Genomic DNA, 22,401 nt, shown 5'->3' with positions numbered 1-22,401 from the left:
GGACAAAGACACAGAAGGAATAATGAACAGGGAAGTCACTGCAGACTTAGGGCACAGCACAAACACAAAAAGACAATATCACTGAGTGCTTGGAATGTGTCTCCTGCAGAAGAACCACACAGCAAATGAGGCTAGAAAGGCACTTGAGGACTCCTTGTGAGGGGCTTTAAATGTTATGCCAAGGAATGCATCTGTTGCTCTAGAAGCTGTGGTGTGCCAATTCCAAGATTTCAAGAAAGAGAATGACACGATCTGACCTGTGCTTTAGGAAGACAACTAAAATGGTGTGAGAAGACCATTTTCAGGGCAAATGCAGAGGTACTGACTTGTAAATCCAGGGTTTTGAGGATTAAAGGCCAATAAGGAAAAGAGCAATAGTTGTATAACATGCTGCAGGGTGATTTGCTATACCCTTTGAGACCAGTTCTAGTGTGGGTGTTGTTTCTTCTCTTGAACTTTTACAGGAATCATAGTAGAAGTGGTCATGGGTATCCCCATGTCGAAAAAGCATGATCTCTGTTTTTCCTGTTGGTCTCATACAAGGACGCCACCCTACACAGTCAAAAGTAAGTTTACATAAAGAGTTTAAAGAACAGTCTTATGATACAAGAAGGTACATATTTAAACAGTCAGGAATGATAGGCAACTTTCGATGATCCAAGAAAAGGTAAAATGAAACAAAACAAAAACAAACAACAATGATGACAACAAAAACTGGCAAAAATACTATCCATTTAACCAGCAATTCCTGCATGCCTACTACTTGGCAAGAATTCTGAGATAAAGCAGTGAACAAACCATAACCCTGCTCCTATGAAACGCACTACATGACATTTTCCAACCACTCTTCAACCCTATTCTATATTCTTTTTTCTCTGCCAACCTCCACCGTTTCCTTACTGTCTCAAAAACCAGTTTCTAAGTACAAGCAGAAATCTCTCAAAAGGTTTGCTCAGGAAGAGTGGGGGAGACCCCAAGGGCTACACCCTGAAACTAAATGAAGACTGGGGGTGGAAAAAAAGGGAAAATTAAGCTTGACATGGCAATGAGAGTTCACCCTGTCAGCACAAAATACACATTATTTCCCACCCAGTAAAAAGCTGTTTATTTCAAGAAAAAAATTATGTAAATAGATGGCAGTAACAGATTTGGAATTCATTTATCTTTTGCTATGTTAGTACTCTCAGGAAGACTGTGTTGGCTCTCCTTTCTTTCACTGTTTTGCACTTATACAGCCTTAGCTGTGTGAATTGCCTAGAGCAATTTCTGAGGAACCGCATAAAAAATCACCATTGAGTTGCTATCCTGTGATCAGGAGTACAGTGAAAAGCACCTAAAGTTCTTATCGGAAGCTTTAATATATATTGATAACCTAAAGATATTAATATTAATTTACAAACAATTCCAATTAAATGTAGTCCACTGTTACGTTACCAACACAGAGCTATACTGCATGTTGGTTGTAATTCTTCCATCTTTAAGAAAGTAGGTAATATGTAAATCCTTTATTCCTTTTGTAAAGGAAAATGTGGAATGAAAGAATAAATATGTTTAATCAGCAGCAAAGGCATGGAAGGAGCACTGCAACATAAAACTATACTTCTGAGTTCATTCCTTCCACACACCTTTGAGTGTCTGGCTTCACACAGGCACCATGAGAGGCACCAGGAACAGAAATTAACTATATCCAGGAACAGAAATTAACTATATCCAGTCTTTACCTCAATATGCTTATAATTGGGAATGGAAAGGCCAACATACAAATATTAACTATACTGTTACAGGTGCCAAGATAAATGTCTATAAGGACTTAGGGGGACTCTACAGGATAAAGAGGTCAAGTCCACATAGTTGGGTGAGGGATGGATGTGGGTCACAGAGGACATGATGCTTGGGACATGGATTAGTATTCACCAGGGTAAACAGGGCTTCTTTCTAGCTCTGCTGCCTTCAACCCAGATGATTTTAGGAACGCTCCAACCCTAGCGCTGAGCTTTCCCAAAATGCACCTGTCTTATCTACTTCACAAGGCTGTCGGGAAAAACAGAGAGTAAGTTATGAAAGCACTTTTAAAACTATAAAGCATAATTCAAAGATCTACTCGGATACACAATTCCTTAACTGAGAGCCTTGGGGCTAGATGTTTCAGAATTCAGAATTTTTTTTTTGAAATCGGAAAGATGCTACACTACATATTACATAATACCTCCTCCAGGGGCTGAGATGTAATCAAACCCCCAAAACAAACAAATTAATATTTCACCAGCCCAAGTTATGAACACTTAAATGCTAAATGCATTAGATAGAGACTATAAACAGCCTCACATCAGTTCAGATTAATTCCAAAAGATTTTCCAGAGATTTTAGGATTTTGGAATTATAGGATAAAGGACTGTTGATCACTTTAGTGATTACCATGTCTGAGAAAAGGACAAAAGACTGCAATAAATAACTTTCAGGTTCCCCACATTTTCCTGAATATAACTGATCTCTAACAAAAATGACAGCCAAAAGTTTCTGTGTAAATAGGTTAGTTGTAGCTCTGAACTTGTTTTCCCCCTCCTTGCTACCAAAATAATGTGTAAATGGTAGCAAAGGTCACAGGTTAAAACCACATATGTCTTTAAATAATGTGTTCACACGGCAGTGACAAAACGTTATTGTGTGTGTCACAATACAGCCTAAGGTTTGGGTGCTATGAACAAGGAACTACAAAGTACAGAGAGGAAAAGACAGAATTTCTTCCTTCCTTTCTGAGTTCAGGATCACACTAAGCAAAAATCTAAAACAGGTAAAGTTTGTGTGTGGCACTTGCAGCACCACTACCCACATTCCACTGCCCTGGGGCCACCACAGCATAGACAAAATAGTGGAACACTCCACTGGATGTCAGATTGCCCAGGCTGGAGGCAGGATCCCACAGTCCCATCTCAGTCACTTCTTCACCTCTTAATCCAGCGTCTCCTCCTCTATAAAAGGACAGAGTGGGGCCAGGCATGGTGGCTCACGCCTGTAATCTTAGCACTTTGGGAGGCAGAGGCAGGCGGATCACTTGAGGCCAGGAGTTTGAGACCAGCCTGGCCAACATGGTGAAACTCCATCTCTACTAAAAACATAAAAATTAGCCAGGTGAGGTGGTGGGTGCCTGTGATCCCAGCTACTGGGGAGGCTAAGACACAAGAATTGCTTAAACCCAGGAGGCAGAGGTTGCAGTGAGCTGAGATCACACCACTGTACTCTAGCCTGGGCGACAGAGTGAGACACTGTCTGAAAAAAGAAAAAAGAAAAAAGAAAAAATGGGAAATGGGGTGGGACTAAAATTATACCTAAAGGTCTGGTGCTTCCAATTCTAACACATTATAATCCCAAGTTATCTATTAAATGTGCACAGTGTGATTTAGAATAGATGGTCTCAGTCGTACTAAAAGGAAAGCAATCTTAACGAATTAACCTACATTATTACTACATGGTATCCCTTAAACCTTCTAAACATAAGCTGTACTTCAATAAGCATCTTAATATCAACACAGCTCTAATCGACAGAACTTTCAAAAGGTGCTCACAAAATCTAAAGGGGAAAAGTACAAGTTCTTTTGAGGTGAGAGGGGCACTGAGTGGGCAGGTTACTGTGGCAGTCAAGACTCTGCCCCTTGCAGAGTTGTTGCTGCTGTTGTTAATAATTCCTTCCTTTTTTCTCCTTAAAAAACCCACAGAGGTCAGGTGCAGTGGCTCATGCCTGTAATCTCAACACTTTGGGAGGCCAAGGCAGGAGGATAGCTTGAATCCAGGAGTTTGAGCAACATAGTGAGATTCCGACTCTGCAAAAACAAAACAAAAAAACCCCTATAGAATCTCTATAAATGGCCCATTTTTCCCCAAAATGGTTCCCTTAATTCTTAAATGCGCATGATTTATTCTTTTCTGATATCTGTAAACTAGAAACTACTTGTACTTAAAATAGCCAAACTGACAAAAAAAAAAAAAAAAAAGAGCTTTATGGTTCATCTCCATGCACATATTAACTCAATAATCACTGAGCTATTTTTTTTTCTTTTTTTTTTTTTTTTTGAGACGGAGTCTTGCTCTGTTGCCCAGGCTGGAGTGCAGTGGTGCGATCTTAGCTCACTGCAACCTCCACCTCCCGGGTTCACGTGATTCTCCTGCCTCAGCCTCCCAAGTAGCTGAGATTACAGGTGCCTGCCACCACACCTGGCTAATTTTTTTGTATTTTTAGTAGAGACGGGGTTTCACCATGTTGGCCAGGCTAGTTTTGAATTCCTGACTTCAAGTGATCCACCCACCATGGCCTCCCAAAGTGCCAGGAGTCCAGGCATGAGCCACTGTGCCCGGCCAAGTTAATTCTTTCATACCCTTGTCAGCATAACCAAAGCCATCAACACATGATTATATTCCTGGATTACTGAAATATATAATTGCTATGCAATTATAAAAGGTTAACTTGCATCAAGATGTCATATCTTTCCCCTCCCCCATTTCCAGGGAAATCATATACTAACAATAGATAAATGAATAAGTTTCAAAGTAAATACTCAAGACACTGCCTTATATATCACTTCTAGATCTAATTAAACTGTACTCAGACAAGGTAATACTTCTATTTTCCAAGAAGTTTCCAGAGGTGAAAAGCATGATTCTCTGTATAAGGTTTCTCATTTGCAAAACGAAAGAACCAAAATAAATAGACAATTGTCACCTATTTTAGGTTGTAAAATATTATCTCTAAAAGAGGTTAAACAAACAAACAAACAAACAAAAAATATACTCGTGACCCAGCAAGTTCACTTCTAGGAATGAATCCTACAGATTAATTTGCACAGGTACAAAATGATATGTACAAAAAGGTAATGACTGCAGCACTGTTTGGAAACAAACTGTCAGCAGGATGATTAAATAAATTATGGTATATCCATACAAGGGAGTGCTACACTGACACAGCAAAGAATAAGGAAGCTCCTTAAGTCTATAATAAACTCCAAAACATTTTTGACTGGAACAAAAATAAGTATAAAATATTGTGTAGAGAATGCTACCATAAGCCTAGAAAAAGGAAAAATTGGGAGTAGAGAACCCTCGGTTTTATTATACATGCATACACTATCTCTAGAAGAAATACAATGAATTGGTAATACTAGTTGACTCTGGAGTAGAAAGCTGGATTACTGGGCCAGGCGCAGTGGCTCACGCCTGTAATCCCAGCACTTTGGAAGGCCGAGGCAGGTGGATCACAAAGTCAGGAGATCGAGACCATCCTGGCTAACACGGTGAAACCCCGTCTCTACAAAAAAAAGACAAAAAACTAGCCAGGCGTGGTGGTGGGCACCTGTAGTCCCAGCTACTCAGGAGGCTGAGGCAGGAGAATGGCATGAACCCGGGAGGCGGAGCTTGCTGTGAGCCGAGATCGTGCCACTGCACTCCAGCCTGGGAGACACAGCGAGACTCGGTCTCAAAAAAAAAAAAAAAAAAAAAAAAGAAAGAAAGCTGGATTACTAATGGAAAAGAAGGCAGAAGACTCTTCATTCTACACTCTTTACAGAGCAAAGGGAAAGGCTTTCTCTGCACTATGTAATACACATCCATGAAAACAGCATAGTGAGGAGTGTAGACTGGACCCAGGCATCCTGGGCTCAGGTCCTACCCTCTGCCTCTTCTTAGCCATGTAACTTTGGTGAGTTACCTAATCTCTTTGTTCCTCAATAGCCTCATCTGCAAAATGGAGATAATATAATAGTATTATCTCCTATATAACTCCACTTATAAGGTGCTGTTTAGGTGACTAAATGTAAAGCACTTAACACAGAGCCAGGCACACTGTGATTGCGCTCTCAACATGCACCACTATTTTGTGCCTTTTGAATATTAAGCCATGTGACTGTACTGTCTCTTGAAAAAGTAAAAACAAACAACAAAGATGAGGACTACAATAGGAACAGCCTATTTTTTTTTAAACCCAAAGAATCTATTATTACTTTAAGACAAACTCCTTAACTACTGTTTCCTTTAAGAGGCTTCTTGGTAGCTGAAGCATGAGGCAGTGGGTGAACTCCTACAGCGAAACCACCTTAATGAATTCCAGGCATTCAGATTCAGTTTTCAAATATGTAGTTTGGCCTAGACAATGGCATTTATTGAGCTTTCTTTTCAACACTCGTACACTACATTTTCCTGTCCTTCTTCATCCCCTCCCTCCCCCAAGGACAGGAGAAAGTTTCTCTCTAAAAAAGCAATCCCCTTTCTCATTTATTAAACCCATCTATGTCTTTCAGTTTGTGATTGCTGCTCTAGTGGTGTATCAGATGGATTTCCATCATATTAAATAACTGCCTTTTTTACTGCATAATTCATGCAGAGCCTAGAGATACCAATTTCAGAAGGTCTGGTGTTTGAATGTGGGCAGGGGAAGGCTGGTGATAAGAACTGCACAGCACATGCACAAATAATTGCCTAATATTTTAGAGTTTACCAAACACTTTTACAGAATTCACCTGAGCTGACCTTCTCAAATGTCCTGTGAGAGTCTGTATTATATAATGTTTTACACGGAAGTTAGGAGACTTTAACAAGGTTATGTCCAGTAAGTGGCTAAGTCAGGACTAAAATCAAAGTCTCCTGACTCCAAATTCTGTGCTCATCTAACCCGACTGTACTATCACCTTGATACCAGTAGCAAACAGGTTAGGATAACATTCTCTTCCTTCCAGTACCTTCCTTTGCATGTCCTTCTGAGGTGTAAAAACCTGCACTCCAGCTTGGGCAGAGTGAGGCTCCACCTCTTAAAAGAAGGAGAAGGAGGAGGAAGAAGAGGAAGAAGAAGAGGAGGAGAAGGAGCAAGTGTGGCATTAACAAAACAATAGGGAAACTGATCAATGGAACAGAATAGAGACTTCAGAAAAAAATCCACATAAATATAAATCGGTATTTGACAAAAGAGCAACAGTAATACAATGGAGCAAAGGCAGTCTTTTCAACAAATGGTGCTGGAATAACTGGACATCCAGGTACAAAAAAAACCAATCTCGACATAGACCTTACGTCCTTCACAAAATTAACCCAAAATGGCTTACAAGCCTGAGTGTAAAAAGCAAAACTACTAAACTCACAGAAGATAACATAGGAGAAAATATAGACAACCTTGGGCATGGCGAAGGATTTTTAGATACAACACCAAAGGCGTGGTCCATGAAAGAAATCATTGAGAAGCTGGACTTCATTAAAATTAAAAACTTCTGCTCTAATAAAGACACTGTCAAGTGAATGAGAAGACAAGCCACAGACTGAAATAAAATATTCACAAAAAATATATCTGATAAAGAACTGTTTTATCCAAAATAAAGAACACTTAAAACTCAGTAAGAAATCAAACCAACTGATGAAAAAATGGGCAAAGGACCTGAATAGACACCTCACCAAAGATAATATAAATGGCAAATAAGCATATGAAAAGTTGATCCACGTTGTATGTCATTAGAGAAACACAAATTTAAACAAGAAATACTACTACATGCCTAGTAGAATGGCCAAAGACTGGAACACTTAACAATGCCAAATGCTGGTGGGGATGTGGAACAACAGAAACTCTCATCCATTGCTGGTGGTGGAGTTGTTTTGGAAGAGTTCGGCAGTTTCTTACAAAACCAAACATACTCTTACCTTACAATCCAGCAACGGAACTCCTTGTTATTTATCCAAATGAGTTGAGGAACCTTATTCATAATTGCCAAAACACAGAAGCAACCAAGACATCCTTCAGTACGCAAAGAGATAATCAATGGAATATTATTCAGTGCTAAAAAGGAAATGAACTACCATGCTATGAAGAGACATGAAGGGACCTTGAATGTATATTTCTAAGTGAAAGAAGCCAATCTGAACAGGGTACATACTGTATGATTCTAATCAAATGACATTCTGGAAAAGGCAAAACTATGGAGACCGTAAAAAGACAAGTGGTTGCCTGGGGCTAGAGGAGAGGGAGGGATGAACGGGCAAGGCACAGAGGATTTCTAGTGCAGTGAAACTATCTAGTATGAATAGTGGATACATGTCATTACACTTTTGTCAAAACATATAGAATACACAACACCAAGAATGAACCCTAATGCAAACTATGGACTTTGGGTGATAAAGATGTGTCAATATAGATTCCTCAATGGTAACAAATATATCACTGTGGTGTGGGATGTTGATACTGTGGGGGCAAGGTGTACGTGGGAATTCTGTACTTTCTGCTCAATTTTGCTGTGAACCTAAAATTGCTCTAAAAATTTTTTTAAAGCAAAAAATTATTTTAATTTCAGTTGTCAAAGGAACTTTTAAAATTTAGAAACTTTCAGGAATAAGCACTCATTTAAAAATTTGTGACAGGACCATTTTCTGAAGATCACTTTTGTCTGTTACGGTCAGCTATAGAACACCCTGTAAGGATGAGAACCAAGGACACATAACTCGAGCTTCAGATGTGGCTATCAAGTCTGTCCCTGTTCAGCAGAATTACAGGCCGTCTCCTCCTTGTTCTAGTCACCTGGCTGGAAAAAGGAGGGTCAGTCCTCACACACTGCTCCACAGAAGGCACCCACCTGTCACATGTGGTCTTGTTCCTACTGACAGAGAGGAATGTTCCCCTAAGATAGTTCACAGTAAGGTATTAGTTACTGCCTAGAGAGAGCAATGCTTAAATACAAAGAAATGAGAATTTAATAATAGGAGTTTCAGCTATCAAGCAAGGTCCAGTGGGAAAGATATTAGGGCAGCAACCTCTGCCTCCCTCTCATATCACAGTGTGCAGCTGCTAGACCATCCACCAGCACACCTCCACCCCATTCACATTCCCACGAAGGATCGCTTCCTTTCTGAATCCAAATCATCTTTGCCCTGAGGCAATATTCTTCTTTTTAGGATGCACACCAGGCATGTTCCTGCCTTAAGATCTCTGTACTTCCTGTGCCCTCTGTTGAAAATGTACTTCCTCAAACACCCACGTGGCTTGTTCGCTCACGTGGAAAAAGATTACCACTGAGCTATTTCTGATTCCCTTGATTACCCAAAGCCCAGCTTTTAAATTTCTCTAACTTCAGGACTCATGGATCACTGACAGATTATCAGAATGTTAGCTGGAAGGGATGTCAGACACTACCTGTCCACTGGTTCCCAAGTTGTTTGGCTCATCGTTAGAATTACCCCAGAAGTTGTGTGTGTGTGTGTGTGTGTGTGTGTGTGTGTATGTATGTAATCAACAAAGCTTCACAAGCTCTACCGCCAGGAATTTGGTTCAGTGGATCTGAAGTTGAGGCTCAGGAAACACCATTCCATTCTACTACTATTATTATTATTATTATTTAGAAAACAAAAACAGAGAGATGAGATGATGTTCCCAAAGGCAGTGATTTCAAGGCAGAGAAGACCCTCAGATCATAAAATCAGGGTAGAGAAGATCCCCAAGTCAAAGGCCCTTCCATTTTATCTGGCATTAAGTCTAGGTTCTCATATGCTAGAGCTGAAAATTAGTAAGTGGAAAAATAGCTTAAGTCAACTAAGTTCCTTTTTCTGTCTTTGGACAGGGTGAGGCATGAAAGTGAAAGGATATGACATAGTGAGAAAAAAGGATTTTCATTCACATCGGTTCTGTAAAAACCTAAAGTAGTTTTTTAAAAAACCTTTCTTAAACCCTTAAAGACATAAGGCTGATGGATGGATGTACACCTGATACCTCAATATCCCCTTGGGAACTCATAAAAGAGAAGAAAATTCCCAGGAACCTTGGTGTTTTTATAACCCACAGGCTGGATTCTCTTTGGTGACTTTTGACAGTTATAATCTTAGATGGGTCACAAGTTATTGCTCTCGCCAGTTCCCACCAGGGCTTGCTACATCACTGTTCAGCAATTATTTGGCTTTTGTTACTATAACAATAAAAGGATAAGGCTAAGCCAGAGCCTGACTCACCACAGGAGTCATAACAGGAGAACCAGGGATGGTGGGGGGTACCAGTTCAGCCAGCATTCCACTTCAGCACAGAGCTGAGTGGAACTTGAGGAAAAAAGGCTTCAGAAGACTCCAGAGCTGGATTAACCTCATCTTCTGCCTGGAACACTGTCATTCTGGACAGAGTTAGCTATGGTGACTAATAACAAGTGCTTTACCCTGTTATGTCATCAAAGCTTATCCAAATATGACCCAGACAAAAGCTGATGTCAGTTGTTAGCCTCTACGAAAATCTCCTATATTAAGATTGCTGATTTATTCCTAGTAAGTGATGTATCCTCAGAGGGAAAAGACAAATGTTCTTGAACCCTAAATCAGACATGACACTGCATTCCTTGATTCATTCACTCTTATCAGTCTGGAATTACGTCTCAAAATCTCTACCCTCGGCCAGCAGAAACAAACTCTTCTAACTAGCCAAAGAAAAATTCTCATGGTACATAAAAATCAGTAAAAAGGGAAGGAATGCAGGAAGCCCAGAAGAACGTGTGACCGCAATACCCAACGCATCAGAGTCACACCCAACCATTTACGACCTCTCTGTGAAGCCTGTCACAAAGCACAAGACCATCAGCTGACTAGGGTTTGTTTTTTCTCTCTACCCACTTCATTCAACCTGTCCAACTGCTACATTTTCTATTAAGTAGCATCAGGGTAGAGCGGTTTTCACACTGTTTCCAGGAGCCACAGGCAGTGAGAAACATTCTTTCCACTCCTGCAAACCTGCATTACACTTACTTTTAATGACCTTTTATTATACTCTTCAGAATTCTTTGGTCTGTTGCCTTAGAATATCTCTCTCTAAATCTGTAACTATTTTTATATTTCCTAGTCAGTAATCCCAACTGCTATAAATAAAGACTAGTCATAAAATCCTGGTGAGCTTATCTATGTGAAGCAGCTCACCAGGGAAAAAATGCACTCAAGTTTCTGTACTTACTTTCTTGTTAAGTAACTACCACAGACAATCTAAGGAGTTCCCTTTTTTAATAGAACTATCTCACCTACAAATGTATCTAAGATGAATATCTATACTCATTTAGAATCATCCTGGTGATTCTAAAGCAGTACAGAGAATTTCTTCTGAAATCAGATGTCAAGATATGAAACTGTAAAGCACAATTGACTCTGAAGTGCTCTGTTTCAGTTCCTTTTCAGTGTGTAAGGGGTATACTTTAAAGACATGGCAAGTTTTCTCCTGCCACCAGAGCAACAATGATTCACAGATACGTTTGGCAAGTCCCAGATTTCTCATATAAACAGCCCTGTGGATTTTGTTTGCTAATTTGCTGGGAAAGTTTGAAAAACTCAAAAGTTGTTGGCAGCTTTGCTATAGTCAATATTTTAAGAAAGAGGATTGGAAGCAATTATATGAGGATGATACCATATACCTGGCATCATATGTAAGAGTCACTAGAATTTTTTTTTTTTTTGAGATGGAGTCTTGCTCTGTTGCCCAGGCTGGGGTGCAGTGGTATGATCTCAGCTCACTGCAACCTCTGCATCCCAGGTTCAAGTGATTCTCCTGCTTCAGCATCTCAAGTAGCTGGGATTACAGGTGCCTGCTACCACACCCGGCTAATTTTTGTATTTTTAGTAGAGATGGGGTTTCACCATGTTGGCCAGGCTGATCTCGAACTTCTGACCTCAAGTGATCCGCCCACCTCAGCCTCCCAAAGTGCTGGGATTACAGGCATGAAAGCCACCGTACCCAGCAAAGAGTCACTAGATTTGAAGGGAGTTTTAGCAAGAAATTTTTACTGACATGCCATTTAAGACGTCTCTCATCAAACTTAGTAGTTTTCTGTTGACGCTAGAATTTTGTGAAATGAATTGAACCCCAACATCTGCCTTCATAGAGGTTGGGGGGAATGGAAATGGAGATGCAGAGGACAACTCCTATCCTGAAATGTGTCATGCTACATGAACCACAATGAGACAACCAACATGTTTCTTTCTGCACTGTTTCCGTCTGTTTTACACTGTGGCCGTCATCACATATACGACATGATTCTATTGTAGTTGGGGAATCTTTCTCTTCACCGTTTCAGTTACTGGAACATCATGAGAAGAAGAAGAAGAAAAAAAAAACCCTGCTTGTCAGTGTGCTGAACTAAGAAGGCCACTTGGAACGACTGAGTTAAGATATCAAAGAGCAAAAAGAGATTGGAAGTCCTACCTACTTGACTGCCACATGACTTGGACAAACAGATAACTCATGAGCACTCTGGAGCCAGGTCCTTCAGTGCAAGCGCCTGTCAATAATTCGCTTCTACCCTCAAGTTGGCCCAAGTCCTAAAGAAGTTCTGGAAACCAAGCACAATACTGCAAGTAAGCAATGTTTCCAAGATTGTAGTAAGGAGAATAGAAAGCGGGTGAGGTCTACCACAGTACATCATCTGACTAGAGATGAATTCCAGTTAATTGACAAATACATGTCATCATTGTACAAAGTTCTAAAAAAAATTCTCAGCACTACAGAAGTAAATCTAAAGGAAGTTAAAACAAGGAAAGAGGATAACAGGTATGAAAACGTTAAAGTTTAAGGCGTCACTTTGAAGGTGAGAAGCAGCAGCTCATATCAAAAATGTTAGAGGTTTTTAAAAAACTGGCCCTGCATATTATTTTCTTATGTGGACATTCACTCCTCACCTTTCATCCTAAATAACTACCTGGGGATCTAGAATTCTATAGAATAACAAAAATAGGGAATACAGAAGGCCCTACTACTACATCTAAGAATCTCAGAAGAAAAAAGAATTTTTAAAATAATCCCAGCCAATTACATAGTTTAGCAGTTGAGAGTGAGATTAAGAAAAGCCTGGAGACTGGCCCAGGGTTAGAGGCTCCTGGGTAGGACCCAGGGCTAGGGATCAAGATTCAGATAAACTTGAGCGTCACTCCGTTACTCTCTCCTATCACTCAGCTGCCCTTTCTTGATAAGAAACAGATAAAAACAGATAGTATAAAAGTGAAATTCTTCTCTGAACACTCGAATGTATTTTTCTAGTGTACCATATCATTACCTCCTCCTCTACAAACAGATCTCTTTAACTGAATGAAGAGCATGTGACCTAACACTTGTAAAATAAGTTCCTCACTTCTCTCTCACTCTCCAGCCTACTGTGCGCTTACACTGTGATGGACTACATCCCATTTTATTAAGTTTCTTTTTTCTTTTTTAGAGATGGAGGTCTCACTCTGTTGCCCTGTTTTATTAAGTTTCTATTTTAAAATGACAAAGATTTTTACTTGACAAAAACTATATCCTGATTATTTTTAACCAAACTAAGAAACATACTTATGGGATAAACAGTTGATGAGACATGTTAATTTTGAGAAAATTTCTGTAAGAAAAAAATGTTTTAAGTGAATTTATTTTATTATTATTATTTTTAAAGAGATAGGGTCTTGCTCGGTTGCCCAGGCTGGAGTGTAGTGGTAAAATCACAATTCATTGCAGGCTGTAACACCTGGGCTCAAGTGATCCTCCCACCTCAGCCTCCCAAGTAGCTGGCACCACAGATGCATGCCCCCATGCCCTGCTAATTATTTTTAAATTTTTTTGTAGAGATGGGGTCTTGCTATGTTGCCCTGGCTGGTCTTGAACTCCTAGGCTCAAGTGATTCTCCCACCTCAGTTTCCCGAAGTGTTTGCATTACAGGTTTGAGCCACCATGCCCAGGTTAAATGAACTTATAAACTCGTTTTTACACTAATCATTAACCTTTAGCTCTCCTATCTATCTATGGAAGAATTTGGAATGAAATGTAATTCTCAAAACAGTTTTTTGTTTTTATTGATATGCAATAAAATTCTTTACAAATAGGGTTTCAATTAAGTACCACTAATAATAAAATTAATAAATTCTTCCAAAGTGGATGAAATAAACCAAAAAGAATATTACAAGTATGCTATTCTTTTTAGACAAGCTCCATTACTAAAAGTTGCTGTTCATGACATCCTTCTCATGGAAAGGGTCTTCCAGAGGAAGACTGGGTCTCTCTGACCACCCTGCTTCCAACTGGAAAAGCACAACCACCTGGTCACCATGCAGACTATGAAGTGAGAATGCCCAGGCCTGAGCCCCGTCTACTAACTGTGCTGGTACTTCAGGACTGCACCTTTTTTTCCTGATAATTACTGTGAACAGTTTCATCCAAGTTTCAAGGGACAAAGATGTAAACATTTCTTATAAGTTGGCTCCAGTAGACGTAATGAAAAGAAGAAAACAGATGGGTAGTGGAGTCACCATAGTCACTAAAAAATACCCAGGCTTACATCTCTTCTGTAAGAGAAGGGACTTGACTCCGCACACCCACCAATAACCCCGTTTCTCCTACTTAGAAGCACTTACGAGAAACAACAACTTTCAGATCAATACAATTCTATCTCCTTATAGTACACAGTAAATTAAATACAAAATTATCTGAGATTTTGAAACAGGACTAAAGTTTCAAACCTGTTGTCGAGTTCCGTGTGGTCAGTGCTCCTGTCTACCCCGGCGTGTTTTTTAATCTTTGTGCATAAAAGCGCCCTGTAAATCCTCCCAGCACCAGGAACGGCATCACTCACACATCTGGCAGAGTCTTGCCAGTTCCCTGGCTGGTTTGTGGTCTTCGCTGTGCCGCCACACATCTCCTGAGCGGTTTAATGTTCTTCCGGTTTATCCTGACCATCAACATGGACTTGGAGACAAATCCTCAAGTTCCTTTGTTATGTGAGGAATATTCCGTAATGACCAGCAGTTCTAAACAATCATTTCACTCCCTTTACAGTATGTAAGAAAAGCTACTTGGCAGCAGTGTACTAATTTCCCCTTTCACAGGTTAAAAAAAAAAAAAAAAAAAGGTGGAGCATTCATCTGTTACGTAAATTAAGCCTGCCAATAATTTAGGAAGTCAGATCCATCTATCACATCATAAAACACGCTGTCTGCAATCCTATTACAAACATAGACAAGTCCTACTTTTGTTCCTAAGCTTACACTCCAGTTAGCAAAGACAAGACACTTAACAGGTTGAGCAGCTTGGACTGACTCACTCCATCTGTGCTCCCTAGCTGGAGATTATGTAGTAGTCGATTAATTGGTCACAAGACCTGTTCATATGGCTCTGGGCAATGCAGTGACTTGCCTTCAGCTGCAAGGTTGCTCTGACATTGGCCACACCACCCTCTTAATGGCTCTCATGTGAGCCAGTGTCAGCTGACAGGTCTTACTCTGCAATCTTGCAAAATTCTACCCACAGCAAGTGACGGATGGTTACCCACAACAGCCAAATGTAGGACTTAATGTATAGATGACAAGGGGAGGTGGGACGCAGATTAGGGATGTATCCTTGCTTTAATACAAGAAAAAAAAGTAATGATAACGAGCAGCCATAAACCCTCAGAACTCTTGCACTGAATTCCTAGGCATATTCAAATGAGAAAGCCCAACCTGAGGACAAAAGCAGCTCAGTTTTGACTTCTGACACTAATATTCTTCATCTGAAAAAGGAGAACAATGCTACAGAATCAATAGGATTCTGTGGGTTCACAAAGAAAACATTTTTCTTTTATTAGAAATAAAAATCAAGATCCTTGGAATACAGGTCAACTCTTTACACACAAAACTACAAGGGATTGCCCCAATTCTTTCCCGTTTCTTAGTCCTGGAATTTGGTGAAGAAAACATTAATGGATTCCTAAAATCTGATGAACCCTTGTCTGGTCCTTGGGCTTCAGCAATTTCTAAATGTACCTTTGTACTAGGTTGCTGTAAAAGTAATTGCGGTTTTTGCCATTACTTTTAATATATGGTATCCACACATTTCACTCCACAAGTGTGAGAAAAACTAATGTCATGGCAGGGCCTTCAATTACCTTCAGACGTTCTTACATATATATAATCCCTAAAATTCCTTCAACATGAACTCAAAAAATAGCTGAAATTCACCCTCTCCTGAGAAATAAAAATTGCAACACACGTATGACAACTTGAATTCTCTGTGGCACATGCTAAATTGATAGTATCAAGATAAAACCAGATTAGAAGAAAATGAATTCCTTTTCCCAAGAAGAACACATTTTGAGCTTAAAACTTAACTGCCATGGCCACTGATCATGAGTTCTTTCTTCCCATAAACTGCCTTTAAAGTCACTTTCTCTTTTTAACAGAGAACCAAAAGATTACTTATGCAAGCACTATAAAAAACACTTGTAGATCATGCCTGTAACTGCAGTGCTTTGAGAGGTCAAGGCGAGAGGACTACTTGAAGCAGGATTTAAAGACCAGCCTGGGCAACATAGCAAGACCTCATCTCTACAAAAACTTAGAAAATGAGCCAGGAGTGGTGGCATGCACCTGTAGTCCCAGCTACTCAGGAAGCTGAGGTGAGAGGATCACTTAGCTCAGTAGTTCAAGGTTGCAGTCAGCATCAACTGCAACAATGCACTCCAGGCTGGACAATAGAGACAGACCCTGTCTCCAAAAAAAAAAAAAAAAAAAAAAAAAAAAAAAAGGTATAATACTTCTATGATCCTAACTAGATTATAAATTCTTTGCATATTAGTCTGGGTCTTAACATTCATTTTTGTACCTCATGCAGGTTTTATCCCTTTTAGATGTCCAACAGATACTTTCCAATTGGTTTAATAACACTAAATATTTGCATTAAAACTATGATATGGGCCAGGCGCAGTGGCTCACGCCTATAATCCCAGCACTTTGGGAGGCTGAGGTGGACGGATCATTTGAGGTCAGGAGTTTGAGACCAGCCTGACCAATGTGGTGAAACCTCATCTCTACTAAACAAAAATACAAAAAAATTAGCCAGGTGTGGTGGTGGATGCCTATAGTCCCAGTTATTCAGGAGGCTGAGGCAGGAGAATCGCTTGAACTCAGGAGGCAGAGGTTGCAGTGAGCCACGATCGCGCCACTGCACTCCAGCCTGAGCGACACAGCGAGACTCCATCTAAAAACAAAACAAAACAAGAAAACTATGATATGAATCTAACTGTCACAAGCAGTGTGCTTCTTTCATAGTCAGATAGTCAGATGCATACAGTCTGATCAGGACGTTGCTTGTACACTCACACTCCATTTCTCCCTTTCCCTCGTTAACTACAGCAAAAGCTCCCACAGAGGCTTTTAATATCTTGTGATTACTCCAATCAGTGAGACCAACATGATATCTTAACAGAAAGGATTTTTAGATTTTTTTAAAAGTGAAAATGCCATTTCCTCTGTTACTCGGCTAATAAGCCTTAATTCCACAGTTCAAAATCTGATAAAATGTAGTAAAGTAGAAATGAAAAACAAAACCACAACTGTTATATTTAAAGGGGGATGTCTCTATATGACTTCAAATTTCCTTACATTTAAATAGGAGCTCTACAATTTCTTCAGTAAGTGGAAAAAGCATAATGGTATCCTCACAACCACTCTTCTGAGACATGAGAGCAACTCAGAGAGTAACTAAGAGGAGGTATGTGTAGATCTTTTATGCTTAAGAGTCTGTTCTCTCCCTCAATTCAGTCTCCCTTTTTTCCTCAATCTTCTCTTTCCTAAAATGGAATCATACACTTATAGAAGTATTCACACTGTTATTCATTATCATGCTGGGTGCCTGCTCCTAAATATTAAATACTATGCATATTACAATTTATCATCCACTGTATTTGTAACCCTACACATGGCCAAGTTATCTATTTCCTTTCTACAGTTCATCCATGTATCATAGAAAATAATTCAGGTTACCCAAAGTTTACACATTTACAAAAGTGTCTGCAATCACTGACTAGACTCCCACATTCCACATGCAGTTCAATAGGTTGTTGACTGGAGCTGCTGCGGCCACCGCTGCTACTTTCACAATACTGATGAACTTTTTCTAAGACACTGGAAGGGAGGACCACAGAAGTATGAAAGCATGATGAATCCATGTGGTACATGTAAGGAAGGGAGACTACTACTTCAATTTTTTAAAGCTGCTATTTGTACTGTTTCCAATCTGATATACCAGGTATTAAGTGGTCCTACAGAAGAGTACCAAGTTTAAGAATCAATAAATAGCACAGTATCATTTAGATCATCAAAGGCAAATATCTGGTACTCAAGACCTGTTTTCCCTGTCACCAAAATCTCTAATCAATCACAACTCTGTCTCCTGTGATGCCAGACTCCTCTCCAAAACCTTCGGATGCAGTGCTGCCAGGACCTACCTCCAATACAAGATTTGACATCTAAGAAAAAGCCCATTCCCATGTCTAATTTAGAGTTGGGAGAATTAAAGTCATGAAAGTTTCTAGGTAAGTATTCATGCATTTCTGTAATTCCTTGACGTTACATTCTTCACATGGTGAAAAGCAATGATCATGATATGTAATGAAAAATTAACTCAAAAGCAACAATTGAGAAACGTAGTCTGGAGGAGAAAAATCTAAGACTTAATACAGCTCCCTAAAAAGTCCATTCCAATTGTTCTCATTTAATGAATCTTGCAATAAAGAATCTTTCTCCTCTCACTATGTCCAATCTTGAAAGAAAAATAAAACACAATCCCTCTTTCTCTGATATTCGCATTACATTAATGAAAAAAAACGGAGAAATAAATACAGGACGGGAGGGAGTGGGGGTGGTTTAAGATCCACAGCATCACAACTGATCCTCCTCTTTATCAGGGTAATCCCCTATCTTCCATAATGCCTCCTCCTTGCACAAGAACAAATGATCACAAATCTTTCTACCAGAGACTTCAAAGCATGGTCCCAGAAAGACACAAAAAGGTTATGGGATGCTGTTTCTTGATCCCAGTACTGGTACTGTGAAGACACAGCAACCCGAATATGTACACTGTTTTGTATATTATAATTCAATCAAAGTTTATTCAAAACAAAATAGGTCCTCCTCCTAGCCTAGAGCAAGTAGATTAAGGTAAGGGGGTGTGAAAGCTTTTTTGAAGCAGTCTACTTTAGGGGAATGGGCTTTGGAGACAGATCCAGGATCGGAACCAAGTCTGTCAATACTTGGCTGTTTTCAGAAACGTGACCATGGATAGTTCCTAATAGCTAGCTAAGCAGCAGGCCATCCTCACAGTAACAGTTCAGTGTGCGATCAAACAGTAACACACCTACCCTAAGGCCATCTAAACTCATCTGATGAGCTCAGTGCTAGGGAAATTTGTCAATATATACAAATTCAGACATATAGGATAGAAAATACTGGTAGTTAGGTAGATCCACTGAGTGCTCTTTTATGTGCCAAGTGTTATTCTATGAGTTTCATTTAACCATAGAAAGTAGGCAGTAGTAATATCTTCTCTTAACAGATGAGGAGAATGAAGCACAGGAAGGTTAATGAACTGGCCCAAGGTATACGGTTTGTCAGTGGCAGAGCCAGGCCTTAAATCCAGGCATCCTTGCTCACGAGTGGGCCCACCCTGCTTGTCCTCATACCACGTCTGTGCCTGACCACTGGGACAGATCTGGGAAGGAGCAAAGGAAGAGGCAATTGGATATCACTGACTGATAAGTCAAATTCTTTCTTCTACATCTCATATTCCGTGCCACCTAAAATGTTTAGATTCTCACTAATTCGGTCCTCTGAGGACAAGGCCCAAGTCATGTGCTTTGTGAGTGACTAAGTATCTTGTCGGACACCTTGCCATGAACCCTGCCCTACTCACTCACCCCTGTAAACAATCCCTGTGCAGAAGCCGGGCGCACCAGCCCCCACCGCCTCCCCAGGATTCTGCTCTGCCTCTACTGTCCGTCCAGCACTTCAGCTAGGGACAGACTCCTCGCAGAGTGAGAGAGATATATATATGTATATCTTTAAATCCATATGAAGTTAGCTTAAACATACAATAAAAATCAATCAGTATTATTGTTTTGACTTAAAATGTGGAACTACCTGGAAAATAATTTAACCTTCAGATCCAGATCAAAGTTACATGGAAATTCAGGAAGATGTGCAGTTCCTAATGATAATCTAGATGATTTCCTACTCCCATGTCTCCATACTTTAAAAAGCAAAGCATTTGGCACCCAGAGCACAGAGAAAAGGCACCCAGTTACTCAAAGAATCAGTGAATGAGTGGCACATCTTCATAAAATCTGTGAAACATAGAAAATTCTTATGTTACATAAAAAGAACGGGATAAAAATTGCATATGCAGTTTGATAACAAGTATGCTTTTAAAAACTAAATGTAGAAAAAGGAAATATCAGAAAACAGAAAAAAGAAAGCGTAGAAAAACAATATTAGAATGCTTTTGAGTAGCCACGATCAGGATGCTTTTTAAAAATTCTTTTATATTTTTGAATTTTCTAATAATAGGCATGTATTATTTACAAACAATGGGTAAAACTTTTTAAAAAAAATTCTTGCCATTAATGGTCACTTGATTTCCTTAATCTGTAATAACTCTGCAAGCTTTATTTCAAGAGAATTGTCAGAGGCAAAACAATCTCTGACAGCTGAAAGGAAAAGCAAAGCACTCACCCTGGAAGGGTGCAATTCGACTCACACTATTTTTCCTTCAACATAATTGCTATCATTAATATTTATAAAAACCAGCAAAAGTATATAGCCGTAGCCATTACCCTCTTAAAGTATCTTAAACAAAACTTCACAATTTCCCTTTATTTGGAAACTTTGTTTAGTACCAAGCAGCAATGCAATATACATAACAATGAGAGGAATTTTTGTAGTACACATATTATACGTTTTTTTGAAAAAGTGCTACTGAAAGGCTATCTGACCAGGTACCAGCATCCAGACAATACAGAGATAAGGAAAAGAAAGTGAAGGCTCCAGGAAATCCCCAACCTGATAAACGAAACAGCGGCCCAGAAGAGCTACAATAAAGCTGTGTTTGTAACTATTTCATATCTAAACGTTAACACCAAAAAGAGGGGGCCAGGTCAGGCTGGCAGTGTAACTCTCTGCCCAAAAGAAAAAGCACTGCATATCTATCTATTTGTCTCGGTAAAATGATTCAACCTTCCTAGAATCAGGGAGATAAATGGCAATTTGGACAAAGACTTTCATGACTTTTTTGTTTAAAGTTCCAATATCAGAACTCAATCTACAACCTATTTTCCTTATGTATGATTTTTACAACCCATCCCCATGATTAAATTGTAATCATAAAATCATTAATTCCCCTGAAATTAACAGCAGCTATGGGGTTATTTTTAAGACAGCCAAAAGTTAGAAACACATCAGCAACAAAATATTACATAACTTTTAAAGTTTAACTTTAATTTCCAGCCAGGTTGTCACTAGCATTTGGACCTATGAAAGGTATCGGTAGTCCAGAGCTGCTTAAGAAGTTGGAAGCTGAGCTACTGGGTTGGGGCCATCATCTCGGTAATCATTCACAGATCTCTCATTCTCTGCAAATCATGTGATCAGGACACCGTGTTATCAAGTAAGGTAGAAGGTGTCTGGAAGAGTTCTTGCAGAAATTCTTATTTAACACATTTGCTTACTTTACCTACTTCACAGAAAACTGCTCTACGGTAGTGCCATTTTTCAGTGTTCCCAATCTCCACATCAGAACTAAAATTATTTAATTCATGAGACGCATGTCTGAAAACTACCTAGCAGACAATTCTTGGCTATCTCCAGCTCCCTTCCATTTGGATGTGCAGCTATAACATAATGAAATCTTCTGTTAATGCTTTGGAACTTTCCGTTGCTGATGCCTGGATTCCTCAGCAGGCAATGCAGAACTGTACAAAGTCCAGTCCCCTAAAATGCTGTCAGTATTGAGAAGCAGCAGCTCACATGCCCAAAACTACTACTGACAATTTAGCTACCTCATCAGCATGAAGGTAAAACCTTCTCATCATTCTGTACCTTCTCATATGCCTTACACTAACCAACTACACACCTATGTCCCACACTAGACTGGTCTCTGTTTTCCTGGAGAGGAATGTTTTTGTGAAAAGGCTTCTCTCTCACATTTACAACATTTTTAAGCATTTATAATTTTTAACATTTGTAACATTGAGATACAACTATTTATCTCACAGAGGAATAAAAAATTCATTCAGGCTGCTGTAAATGGCATCATACAAATACATATTATTATTGCCATTAGGGTAATTCTGGAATTACTAAGAGTTATTCATTAATCTGTGTTATAATTACATAAGCCACCAAATAGGATTAAACAAAACAAAGAACATCTGACATTCTTCCAGTTTATAAAGGCATTTCATTGCTTTTGTAGAATAATTTATGAACTTGCTTTTAAAATGTGCTATCTAAAGACTTCAAACTCCACTCATTTCATCTTTTCAAACATTTCATATGCCAGACCCTGTTCAGGATGCTGATGATACATGAACCAAACCCCTGCCACCTTTATGAAGTTTACATGAAAGTGGCAGAAGAAAATCAATAATTCAG

At 39.4% G+C, this 22,401-nt stretch overlaps 1 protein-coding gene across 4 annotated transcripts in view; it reads right to left on the bottom strand.

The window, feature by feature from the left end:
- Positions 1–22,401, bottom strand: part of FNIP2 (folliculin interacting protein 2) — a 138,829-nt gene that overhangs the window by 85,769 nt on the left and 30,659 nt on the right. For 2 of the 4 annotated variants that reach the window (XM_008000124.3, XM_008000125.3), the window contains exon 1: positions 14,461–15,172. The exons of the other annotated variants lie outside the window; for them this stretch is intronic. In XM_008000124.3, coding sequence (XP_007998315.3) covers positions 14,461–14,636 — 176 coding nt within the window. In that variant the 5' untranslated portion in view covers positions 14,637–15,172. Of the gene's footprint in view, positions 1–14,460; positions 15,173–22,401 lie in introns of those variants that run through there. 4 annotated transcript variants of the gene reach the window in all.

Source organism: Chlorocebus sabaeus, chromosome 7, assembly GCF_047675955.1.
Source record: "Chlorocebus sabaeus isolate Y175 chromosome 7, mChlSab1.0.hap1, whole genome shotgun sequence".
NCBI lineage: Eukaryota > Metazoa > Chordata > Mammalia > Primates > Cercopithecidae > Chlorocebus > Chlorocebus sabaeus.
Note: the sequence above shows the minus strand (reverse complement) of the source record. Positions and strands in the feature narration are given on the sequence as shown.